This window comes from Patella vulgata, chromosome 6 (genome assembly GCF_932274485.2).
Source record: "Patella vulgata chromosome 6, xgPatVulg1.2, whole genome shotgun sequence".
NCBI lineage: Eukaryota > Metazoa > Mollusca > Gastropoda > Patellidae > Patella > Patella vulgata.
Genome location: NC_065884.2, coordinates 57518838 through 57532031, shown reverse-complemented (window position 1 = coordinate 57532031; position 13194 = coordinate 57518838). Strand labels below are relative to the sequence as shown.

At 38.3% G+C, this 13194-nt stretch overlaps 1 protein-coding gene across 1 annotated transcript; it reads right to left on the bottom strand.

Moving 5' to 3' along the window:
• Positions 1 to 1244: 1244 nt before the first annotated feature.
• On the bottom strand, positions 1245 to 12386 carry LOC130010378 (uncharacterized). The gene is made up of 8 exons (XM_050552799.2): positions 10870 to 12386; positions 10470 to 10615; positions 10088 to 10192; positions 7487 to 7631; positions 5799 to 5896; positions 4936 to 5072; positions 2938 to 3106; positions 1245 to 1652 (listed from the first exon to the last, which is right to left on the bottom strand). Exons 1-8 carry the CDS (start codon positions 10908 to 10910, stop codon positions 1429 to 1431), a joined length of 1065 nt encoding a protein of 354 aa, XP_050408756.1. The 5' UTR covers positions 10911 to 12386; the 3' UTR covers positions 1245 to 1428.
• Positions 12387 to 13194: the final 808 nt, after the last annotated feature.

Here is a 13194-nt window from a genome sequence, read left to right as displayed (position 1 = left end):
TGTCTGTTATAGACAAAGAAGGGGTTTAGACCATTCGACCTGCCAACCCTAGTGTCTGTTATAAAGAGAGTTAAACCACTCGATCACCCAACCCATCTGTCTGTTATAAAGAGAGATAGGGTTTAGACCATTCGACCTCCAACCCTACTGTCTGTTATAAAGCGAGAGTAGGGGCTTAGACCACTCGACTACTCAACCCTACTGTCTGTTATAGTGAAAGATGAAATTTAGACCACTCGACTACCCACCCCTACTGTCTGTTATAAAAACACGAAGATTGTTAGCTATCTGAGCGCTCAGTCTCCTGCTGCCCTGACGAAATGTACCTCATAGTACATCGATATACATTTCTGCATTAGCCCTATTGGTCTGTATACAAATGCAATGAAATGAAATGGGGTTTAACGTCCTACTGTTCTGCTCCGATTGGGCTAATGAAGACGGGCATACGCCATACTTGGTGCTATGAGGGGAAATTTTGCCCGGGGCAGCGGCACTATGGCCTACTCTTATATCAAATTCCAGCTGCCAAAGGATCTTTTACGTGCACGTCAATGGATACATTGGACTTCGGCTTTCCGTCCCATTCAAACGACTAGACAGCTGTCCTTGTCAGGCCCTCTGTCCTGCACCACTGACAAGGGGAATGGTCCGTATACCTTTCTGCATTAGCCCTATTGGTGCAGGAAAACAAGATGTTAAGTCCCATTTCATTTCATTTCACTGTAAATAATAAATAATGAAAGTACCATCAAATCAAAGGCAGTATAGCGTCCACTAGAAATATAGGTAGGTTAATTACAATTTCATTTCATTCATTCATTTCCTTATGTTTACACTAAAATGTAATCTAACCCAATCCTTTCCCCACGATCATCTGTGAGAGTTCTATTTATATCAAACAACCCTATTCCAAATGATTATACCCCTTGAACGTTTCAAAATCACTTCATATGCCTTCCCATAATTGACCAGAATACGCAGATTTGTACACAAATAAAAGGAATTTTGTTAGTCACGAAGTTCACGTGTGTCATATAAATCAAGAACTAAAACGAATAAACATTAAAAAGACAACTGCATTTTGTGAGAAAATAAAATATTTTATTTTTTAAAAATAAGATCAAGTACAAAAGACATAAAAAAATGTATTATGGACATGTAAAAAAATAATATTTTAAACAGAAGAATTCTTTCTAAATTTCATTAAGACGACATATTTCTTTTAAATAATTACGGGTTTGATTACATACCACGAAAACGAGCATTTGATGCTGAATAACTCTGTATAGTAGTAGTAGCAGTAAAATGAATGTCATGTTCTAGGTGATTACAGGAAGGATGTCATGCTAATAAATTCTGGGTTACATTGCGTAACCGAAAGAGGACGATGTAGTTGCACCGGCATATTGTCGGCGTCGCTACTGTTTATTCCTTTTGAACATACGTACTTGTGTAAAAACAATAGGGATTCATATCCCCGGGATATTTGGATAAAAACCACTTCTCCATTCCTTCAAAAACTGATTCAAAAATCTGTGATTTCTGTTCCTCGCTTCGCTCGCTACCCAGTGCTCCACAGAACGTATTATAGGCAGGTATTTTTAAATATTTTGTCATACCTCGAGCAAAACTGTCCCAGTCATTGCTACCTGTGGATTATAAATGAAGCCAATAACAATCAACACACCTGTTATTTACCAAGATGAGGGACCCGTGGTGGGTCTCTGAGTAAGACATTGGCTGGCTAACGTCGAGGTCCTGTGTTCGATCCCGGTGTTGATCGAGAATATTCATCGGAAGGTTCAGGCGTGGTCCCCCCTTGTCAGTGATGCAGGACATAGGGACAAAGTATAGTCTTTCGGATAGGACAAACAACCGAGGTACCAGGTACACACTGGTGTGTATGTAAAATATACGCCAGCCGTCATTAGCCCGGTCTATAAATCTATCTATCAACGACAAGTGGATGTGGATCTTTTCCTGCCCGTTTTCCACGGGAATTGTGCATCCCTACCCTCACATACAACCGTTTATGTCCATTCTACTAACTAGAAGGGTCTCAAAATGTGCATACGATCTAAATTCCATATCCACTAGTGGAGAAACTTCCTTGCGCTTCTGAAAAATTCATTCTCGTAATACGTCCAAATTGAAGAGAAAATGAAAGGGCGGGGAGTGTTAACTTTTAAATGTGATGCCATTCAACAATTTTTGCCAGATACATTTTCCAACGATCTAGACAGATTTCTTCTCTGCGCTGAAGTACATTATGTAGCTTGAGCCGTTTCATGTTTAACACAAATATGAAGTGATACCTTACAGAAATGTTACATAGTTTTGTCGCTTTTCTTGACAACCTGCTTTTCAGTCAATTGTGTATTGGGGTAGCTGTTATTTTTGAGAAGGACTTGTAAACTTTATTTCCAGTAGATCAGTGATTCTCAACCAGTGTGCCGCGCCGCGAAATCTTACTAAGAAAATGCGAAAAACCAATTTATCCCAATCCAGTATTCGCTGGTGTCTACTGAGAAGTTCAGAGCCGTGATTTTCTTTTAGTTTGAGTCATTCTATGTGTTTATGATTAGTCTTTAACTACGGTTGTATGTCATCTTACTTGCCATGTTTTTATTTTGCAAAATTCAAATATTTTTCATACATATTTTTGTATGTGTTCCATGGTGAGCCGTTGGCAAAAAAGTTTGGGAACCACTGCAATAGTTTATGAACAGAATCTCAGTGTGCTACTAACCACGAGCCATCCCCACTCCTACTAAGTTCCACCAAATAATACCATATCCCCTCCTCGCCCACAAGTATGCCCACACAACGCCAAGTCTGCCAACGGTATACTGAACAAACTTATTGCTTGATTACGAGAATTGGAAATTCATATAAGCGATTTGCAAACCTCAGGATGAAGATTAGTACATTTACCTTGCTCTAACTTTTGCTTCCATTCTGTGACATAAAAACAAGGAATCGCGTCCGATTTAACTTTCACTTTAAGACCCATATTCATTAACTCTTTGGAATCGTTGATAGGTTGTTTTAGCTCACATGGGCTTCTAAAGCAGATAGCGATTGTACCTTTATCTAAGTCAGACTATGGAAGATAAGTTAAAAGAAGTAACAGGTTTTACTCAAAACTATACAAAACAAAACCAGCGGCTGCCAGGCAGGATACGCCCATATTTTGCAGAGATGGACAGAGAACAAGCTAAAATAAAAACGATTTTTTGTACAATCAGGGGCCATAATCCAGAAAGTTATCGTCTCAAATGCACAAATATCAAAAGGGACTAAGATTTTTGAAATATAAAGATATGTTTTAAATTTCATAAAATTGGATAAAAATTGTGACCTCCAGAGGATCCATAACCTTTGAATTACATACTTATATACAATTTGCATACAAAGAGCGGTAATTTTGTCGGGCAGTTTCATTTCGATTTTCCCGAAATTCCAATTCAACCTTCGTTATGGTGGAATGGTAATCTAAACACTTTTTAAAATCGGAAAAAAATTATGACCTCTAGAGAATCCACAAGCTAAAAATGCGATTTTTGGACCAATCAGAGGCCATAATCCAGGAAGTTATGATCCGATATGCGCGAATATAGACAGGAACCATGATCTTTGGGTTATAAACATGCATTTTAAGTTTCATCAAAATCGGATTAAAATTGTGCCATCTACAGGGTCCACAACCTTGATTTACCATATTTTTACACTATTCGCGTACAAGCGGCGGCCATTTTGTCCGGCAGTTTTGGTCACATTTTCACGAAATTGGAACTCAACCTTAATTACAGTGTAACGGTGATATACAAAAACGTTTTTTTTAAAAATCGGATCAAAATTGTGACCTCTAGAGTGTCCACAAGCTAAAAACGTGACTCTTCGTACACCCAGGGCCATAATCCATGAAGTTACAGTCCGATACATGCCAATATCGCAAGGAACCGAGATCTTAGGGAGATAAACCTATATGTCAAGTTTCGTTGAAATCGGATAAAAATTGTTACTTGTAGAGTTCCACAAACAAATTGTGGACAGACGTCCGGACGGACGGACAAACAGGGGCGACGGCATAATACGTCAACACGAAAATGTGGGCGTATAAAAAGCGAACTCACGGGAAGGATGAGAGAGAGAGAGTGAAAAAGAGAGAGAGATGATTCAATTTTATTTCTATAATGCGCTTGTGCAGTGGGAGGAAACTTGGGGAACCTTAGAAACGCAAGTGGTTGGACAGGCGACCCTATTCCCATCTAGGTATTGTGTGCCACTTGCATTCAAATTTTGCGATCCGGAAAAATTCAGAATATCAATATATCTGTCACAAGTCCAAAATTGAAAGCTAATACAGATATTGAGATCATGTTATACACAGAGAGAAAAAAGTATCACAGCATCCGAATGTTTATGCGCTCAAGAGAAATTTATTACATAAATAAATATATGCGAAAATGAAATGAAAGAAAATTTTGACGTATTTTGACTTCGTTACATAGCAATGAAAGCTGTCAAACACTCGTGTCATGAAAAGCATTTTTGTTAAATCAGCCATTGTCTTGATAGGACAGTTTTAAAATCTCGGTGGTTCACTGTTTGTACTTAACCAGATATTTCACTGTTTTGACGACCCCATTGACAACTTGAACATGAAATGAAATAAACTGAACTGGATGATTGCCTATTGACCAGTACCAGCCATAGTTTCCGCCTCTATTTTTGTACTAGACTGATATGACATTAAATCAACTGTTTAAACTTCAGTTTTTGCTTTGCTGGTTCAGTGTTACCTTGAGGCAGTTCAGGAAGATTGAATACCTTTCAGAACATAAAATAGGTAACATCAGCAGCACTATATCCTAATACGGGTGTTGTGATATCTTTTTTTTGCTTTGTATGTATATAACATACAATTACCTTTGTAATAACACCACGATCAAATAAATCGTTCCAAATTTTACCAACTTCATTCAATCCATCCTGAAAAGCTATACAGACTGGTTCTCCCGGAGTAGCATCTCTTCCCCCTAGAGTTGAGAAGACACCCAAACCACCTACAATAAAGTAGATATTATTGCAAGGCTGTGCTTCACTATTCACGGGTTCCTGATTCTGTCCCGTTCGCAGCATAGTTGTCGGTCAGCGTGCACGTAAAAAAATCCCTGATAGAATTCGACGGATACGCAACTGTCCGGGTAAAATTGCCCTCACAGCACACTGCATGACGAACACTAAATCCCCGATAATAGTTAAAGCCATTTGTATTTTTCGGAAAATATCAAAATTTCTAAATTAAATGTAAATAATCACCCGACTTGGATTCAATCGGATTTGTTAATACTGAACTGAATTGAACCGTTTTTGGACTGGTCGAAATTCACCGTATTGTTGTTTTCAATATTGGCCCATTATTTTACAGAAATGGATTGATTTCTGATAGCATGGGTTAATATTAGTATTGGGTGATCAAGGGGGGTAACTGGAACATTGTTGCAAGTTTTCCACAAATTAATTGAATATTTTGAAGTACTCTCTTACTTTTTCACAATAATGAGGTAGTATGTGGTGGCATTTGGTAGTATTTAGTTAGTATTTGGTCTTTTTTCCATAAAAACAGCTCCTTGCATAGAGAATATTCGCTTTAAGCTAATGTGTCATCCATTGAAAATGCTAATGGTTAAAGTTCAGATGATCCGAGAAACAGACAGTTGAAAAGTTACAGCACTGGATGTTCTAACACTTAGACGAGTGGGACAACTTAAATAAAGACAAATACCAACCTGGTTTCAATTCTTTGGTTCTATTTTTGAGGAAGAGTGTCCAGTCATCGGCTGCTAGTTTGGATGCGGCGTCAAGAGTATAATTAGGATACACCGGTCTAAAATAAAAGATGAGATTATGTAAACCAAATACGGTACCAGTTACAGCCTAGATTGTTGTGGACCCATTAAAGTAACACTTCTCAAATAGTTGGCGTGCACACAAAAGAAACCTTGAATCTTAGAATTCAATGAAGAATAACCAAATGTCCGTCTTCATTAGCCCGATTAATGTGAAAAAGCAGGAAGTTAAACTCCATTTCACCGCAGCACCCCCCCCCCTTACTCCCCTGATTACATGTTCCCATCTTCATGCAACTAAGAAACTACGAGGCCACATAAATGTATATGCACTTTTCTTGTTGAGAGAGATGGGGATTAATGTCCACTCGACACAAACTATGTCATTTCTTGACTATCATATGGTTTAAATTAATTTCAATAATTCGATTGCACGTAGGGGTCTTTATCTGTGGGCGGGAACCGGGGTACTCGGGGAAAACCCACGAGGTTGGACCCTAGACCTTATGACGTACAAGCGGAGACTCGAAATCAAGCCGCGTGATGCAATGCCGGTCCATGCAATACCGCGACATTTATTTATTTGAGTTTTATTTATTTATTTGTTATTCAGAGAGCCACGGTGGCTCAGTGAGTAAGACTTTGACTCGCCTACCTGGGCATGGTTCGCCCGTTATTTATTTATTTAAATTTTATTTTACTTTATTTATAACTTTATTTAATTTTACTTTATTTATAACTTTATTTAATTTTACTTTATCTATTTTTTTATTTATTTATCTATTTTGGAGGTCACGGAGGCTCATTGAGTAGGGCATTAGCTCGCCTGGGGGTCCCGTGTTCGATCCCTGCGAGCATTTCAAGGATATTAGATCGAATTTTTACCGTTGTCAGTCATTACATCACATGTTTGCCCAACCGGGTTTATATGGTAAAGTGTTAGACTTTTTAAAAGAGACAGGATTTTATCATAAATTTTAATTGTATATATAAATATAATTTCATTTTTGTATTTAATATTTATATGCATAAAAGTTGTATTTTATTTTTAATTTTTACTAACTGTGATATTGTTTTTTTATGCATATGTTTTTCTGTGATATAATTTAGCCTGTCTCGTAATATTCACCATATGTTTGGCGCAATATAGCCCGATTGGAGCTGACGTGTCATAAAACCTCATTTCATTTCATTTCTATCCCTGCGTTGGCCGAGAAAATTCATCGGGATTTTCCGGCCTGGTTCTCCCTTGTCAGTGATGTAGGACAGGGGTTTGGCAAGGGGCAACGCGAAGTCGTTCGGGTGGCATGCACATAATAGAGCTATTGGCAGTTATAATATTCTAAATAAGAGTAGGCCATAGCGCTGCTTTCCGGGTAAAATTTCCTTGATAGCACACTGCATGGCGTATGTCCGTTTTCATTAACCCAGTCGCAACAGTAGGACGTTAAACCACATTTTATGTCATTTATTTATTCATTTTGTAAGCTAATCTTTGTACGTATTGAATGCCTTAATTACATGGAAATGAATTTACATAAGCTTCGGCTTATTTTCAAATGGGGTTTAACGTCCTATTTTTCTGCACCGACACCGAATGTTGTTTAATTGTAGGGCAGCTGACTTACTTCGATAGCCATTGGGTTGCTGTAAAAGAGAGTGCTAGATCCACAGAATTGGAAGGAAAACATTGTTCGTAAAAACTGGTTCTTGCAGATGTGACATAAACATTTTCATGATCCAAAAGATATGATCTGGCATTAGGTATATTTCCTGGAATAGAAAACAAGACCATATTTAATCCCAATTCATATAAACTTGATCATATCCAGAAGACATGTTCGAGGATTGGGTATAATACTTAGAAAACAAATTACAAATTTAATTTTATACGAATTCAATTTTTTACAAATTTAATCTTATATAAATTTACTTTTATACAAATATAATTAGATACAATTCACTTTGGCAAATTTAATTCTATAGAAATCTAACCTTAAGGAATAGAGATTACAAATTTATTACACAAATTATAAATCTAAATTTAAGGCACAATTATAAATCTAAATGTAAGGCACAATAAGTATAATAGTAAGGCCTGGATGCCAAGCATACACAAATACAAATAAGACAAACTCGCGAACAAGATATAAACCATACACATATGATGTGTGTACAAGCTCTATTGTCCGAGGGTATATAATGAGGAGTTTGCTTACAGTAAGACAGACGACTAGAGAGACGACCAGAGACGAGCGGAGAGGAGAGACGCAGACGAGAGAAAAGCATAAACCGGCGGATGGACTCGCCCGAGTTCCGCCGCTTTTGGCAGAGGGCCGGACTGCTGGATTTAATATATGATATGTTCCTGTCGTAGTCTAGTTTCCGATGTAGCTTAGTTCATGGTGTATCTATGTAACTGTTTGATATTCTGTTCCGATGTAAATAAATCATATATTTCCTAAACTGATCTACTGTTATCACAAAGATAGTGTTACACACTAAGCGCAAATGCGACCACGACCGCGAAAGCTTAGATCGCATTTCATTGATTTAACTACTAGTCGTAAATATTAATAGGAACGCGAACGTGGTAGGAATTTCCTTCGCGCCGAGATTGCCTCCAGAGCCAGTTTTGGGGAATAATTCGAACGAACGACTTTCATTAGCCAACTAGAGTGTAAAATCAAAATGCATACATGGCCCAATCGTCTATGCACTAATCACGTATCACCGCTCATAGCACGAACTTTGATTCGTAGGGAAAGTTGTAGTGGAAACTAGTTGCGTTCGCACTCAGTTTAAATTGTAACCGCAGTTATCCAGACTAAATTGGGATCCACGGCAGATCATCAGTGGATGTTGTGAAAAATCGCGTTGTCGTTACCAGGTGGACATGTACGTCAAAAACGACATCGTAGTTGAAATTCGACAGAGTAGACGGCAACACAGCTGTCCGAAAAATAACTCCCTGATGGCAGACTACACGGAATCTCCATTATCCCAGCTGCAGAAAAACAGTATGGCAAACCCACTTCATTTCATCTATTTTCCTTCTAGCTGGTGATCAAAAGTAAAATGACCTTATGTCACCAAATTCTACACGCCTCTTTATCTATACTTTATATCGTAATATCACCCACGTGAAGATTAAATAAACAAATAAATAACATTTGCCCCCCAAAATTTGGAAAAATATAGCTTCACGAAACTTTATTCATCGCACAGAAGAAGGATGTAATATACGGTATACTAATAAAAACATGGACAACCTTCAATATATAAAAAATCTGTTATCTGATCCGGGATGTTTTTTTGTATTCTAGTTTTAATTGAAACCCTAATGCAGTAGAAATGAAAAGGTGTTTAACATCCTACTTTTCGTTAACAACCTAGTGCAGTAGAACATGGATATTGTTTTACGGGCGTAGAAGGCAAATCATTAACTGAATGTTCCATATTTTGTGGAATGTGGTACCACACAAGAGTGTAAAGAAGTCTGCAAGACATTTTTGAAAGCATTGACTTTCATTCTATGTCCAATATCTTGTGGAACTCGAAAAGTTTGTGGGATGTGGAACCGTTGTGGTAAAGAACACCACAGATCAACAACACTCTATCAAAATCTTGTGGAATGTGGTACCACACAAATGGGTAAAGGGGGTCTGAGAAAAGAATTTTTAAACATTTTGTTTCTGTGTTCAATATCTCGTTGAACTCTTGTTGCGAAAAACACCACACAATAGGATTTTGTAGAATATATTTTCCCGAAATTTTACAAGATGATAGGATAACCTATTAATGTTCCAGCAAAAAAAAAAAAAGAAAAATAGAAAATGTTTTATAAATTTTTCATGGTCCCACTTTTCCGAACGTCTCCAAACCATGCAATGTCAAGTTATATTTGCAAAGTCCAAGTACTGTAAGAATTAATGTTTCTTTATAAACTTTGAGTTTTATTGACATTTAGAATCGATAGTAGTTTATCTTCTTGTCATAACCATATGGAGGAACGGTTACTCGGTTAGGCGCTGGCCCCGTAACGGGGTTCGATCCAGATATTTTCAGCTTGCTTCCCGATTCTCATAGATGCACGATGAAAGATCTTACATTGAAAATCGCCTAGTCGTTAGGATGGGACGAAAACCCGTGTTCCCATATACAAGTAAACAGAACAGAAACCTTGAACACCATTTCATGTCGTTTTCATTTCATTATAATATACTTACTAATTATATCAGTCATAAATTCCATTGAAATCGAGCCATCGGCGGCACCATATTCTGCTACAGTAAATGGTTCATTTTCTAGATGAGGTTTGCTAATTAGATTTTCTGAAATATTTAGTAGAAATGAAGTAATAGCATTATTACCAAGACCTTATAGATTAATAATAAAAGTAGACCACATATTGATAGCTACGTGAACGATTGAACAGGTACTATGCCTCCCGCAGGACGTAAATTATCTATTTTTGAACTATAATAAAAAAAACTGCCAGCTCTTTATCTGCGGGGTTTTTCGATATTTTTGCATGAAAATAAACATTTGATATTCACGATGTTATGTTTTCTCAGAAATCTACGCGTTTAAAAACAATCACAAACTAACCAACTATTTTGAGTATCTCGTCTTTAGCGTTACCACAAAACGTTTGATTTCCTCTCTGAACGTCGCCGTATGATGTCCCCTGTCCACCTGGATTCATCACATTGTAGGACGACCATCTGGACATCAATTTCAAGGGAGTCCGCAATCTAAATAAACATTTACACCAAATTAAAAGTCTTAGAATAACGGCGTGGATCGGTTCAAGTATAGATGTTGTACCCTGTCTAAATCAGCTGTAGGTGTCGTGTGTACAAATATATCCATATAAATGGCACACAAGGGGATATTTATCTTTAAAATTGAAAAAAAGTAGTCTGTACAACCGGTCATGTAACATTGCCAAGCATATCCGGACACCAAAATCACAAGTTTCGTAGTGCCAAATTGTATTAATATTTACCTAAACAAATCGATACATCTACATACAGACATCATCATCATTTCTTAGCTAAACACCAGAAATCTATTCTTCTGAAAGAAAGATAGCAGATCGTGAATTATTTTTAAGCTCCTGGTTTATATTATGTTATTGTTGTTTATAACAAATTTAACTTGCAATACATAATATTATGGACATATGAAGAAGTAATAAAAGAGGGTACATATACATAATCGCTAATGTCATTGCCAACCATCTTGTCCTCAAATGTTTAATAGTCATTTTCATCGTTACCATTATCCTTTTTATAACCCTGATGATTGTCAGAATCATTATTGATGTACACAAGAAGAAATTATTGCAGAACTACCGTCGCCGTATTATGAACTAAATCGTTCTGTAAAAAAGAATCGTACTTAGTTTTGTTGTGTAATGTGAGGATGGACTAGATGGAACTAGCTTACCTTTGTCGTGTAATGCGACAATGGACGAGCACTTAATCGTTCTGCAAAAAAAACAAAAACCCCCCCCCAAAAAACCTTTCTCACCGTCGTCGAAACAGTGGAGAAGACGAGCATTTAATCGTTCTTCAACAAAAGAAAACAAACTTACTTGCCTTGGTCGTGTAATACGCTATGATGGACGCGGTGGAGAACACAAGAACTTAATCGGTCTTCGAACTATTGTGTTGGGATGGCTACCAAAACAATGAAGGCTATTTATTTGAGTTCCATTACATCCAGTAGTCATTTACCTCGATGAGCGTTGAACACATATGCATATTTATGACATTAAAGTTATTTATAGATTTTAGGGCCTGATATCCGGGACGACTCACTGAACTGTTTATATTAAACAGTGCAATTTAACCTCGTTTCGGCTCAAAATGCAGGGCTATGCCGTTTTGTAATTTAGATGAAAAGGGACAGCCAGGCCCGTAGCTATACCCAAATTGTTGACTGGGGGGGGGGGGGCAAAGGCGGCGCAGATGTACCTACACTTGACGGTCCACGGCGAATGGTACCGTGGATACGCATCCCTTCGGCGAAGGGTCTAGGGTGCTCTCCCCCAAGAACATTTTGGAAAACAGGGTTTGCACCTGAAAATAACGGAGAATTTCAATTTTGAGGCTGAATTTCCGATATTGGTGTAATATGATATTTTGATATGAACATTATAAAAATTTGTAGGAATGAATAAGACTTTAACATGCCTAATTAGAGTGCGATTTGTTTGAATTTTGAAGATTATCACGCAGTTTTGGGCGCCCAATTCATTCGTAGGCGCCTAACCAATCTCCCTCGGCATTATGGGCGCCCCGCCAATTAATTTATGGGCGCCTATGATCAAGTCATGGGCGCCCAACCAATGTTACTCGGCACTATGCATTATGGGCGGCCCAAAAATCATATATTGTCATTATAAGGCGCCCCACCAACCATGTCATTATGGGCGCCCCTCCGGGATAAGGCACCCCACAGATCAAGTCGTTTTGGGCGCACCATAAATCAAGTTGCGGTGTTAATCGTGTGAGTCATTATGGGGCGCCTCACCATTTGGGGGCGCCTCGCCAATCATGTCGTTATATATGAGGCGCCCCCAAATGGTGAGGCGCCCCATAAAACCAAGTGACATTGTTTTGGCGCCCCGCCAATCTCGTCGTGGGCGCCCAATCAATGTCACTCGGCTTTATGTGGCGCCCATACTGATATAGGCACGTTGGTCGTTGGCTTCGTATTGCGTCCAATGGAAAGGACACCCGCCCATTGGGGAGGCCGACTTTTTCCCCAATGGGCCATCACCATAGAGCTAACTTTGTATAAATGGCGGCCCCGTAAACATAAGTTCAGGGATGCAAAGTTTAGTCATCTATTGCTTGGCCAACTCGGACCTACTGGTTAGTGAGTCACATCATTACTCACCGAGCCACCGTGGCTCTTGAAAATTCAACTAACTTGATAATGTTTGTATGTGCATGCGTTTGTGTTGTACTTGGAGCGTATATTGTTGTCAGTCCTGTCAGTCGGCTGTCCTCCCGGTGTCCACTCTACGAAACTACGCTTATTGTTGAAACTTAACGAACAACGCTATCCCTCCCGTTTAAGTGATCAAAATTCAACGAAACTTGGCAGTCGTATATAAGACATCAGTCATAAATTTTATATTTATTGTACAGGTATTGATTACGGCAATGCAAATTTGGTTCCGGCAATGCAAATTGAAAGAAATATATCTAACATTCCATATGTATAGTTAACTCATGCGTTTGAAATAAACGAATTGGTCGTTTTGGAGTGATATAAAACCTACACAAAAAGGCCCGACAGTTCGTCTTCCGGTGATTCG

Coding starts and splice junctions, on each gene's coding strand:
- LOC130010378 (XM_050552799.2), bottom strand. CDS start 10,910: ATGATGATGATGTCTGTATGTAGATGTATCGATTTGTTTAG. Junction 10,616..10,869: donor AGATGTATCGATTTGTTTAG/GTAAATATTAAT, acceptor ATGTTTATTTAG/ATTGCGGACTCCCTTGAAAT. Junction 7,632..10,087: donor ATTTATGACTGATATAATTA/GTAAGTATATTA, acceptor TTTCTATTCCAG/GAAATATACCTAATGCCAGA.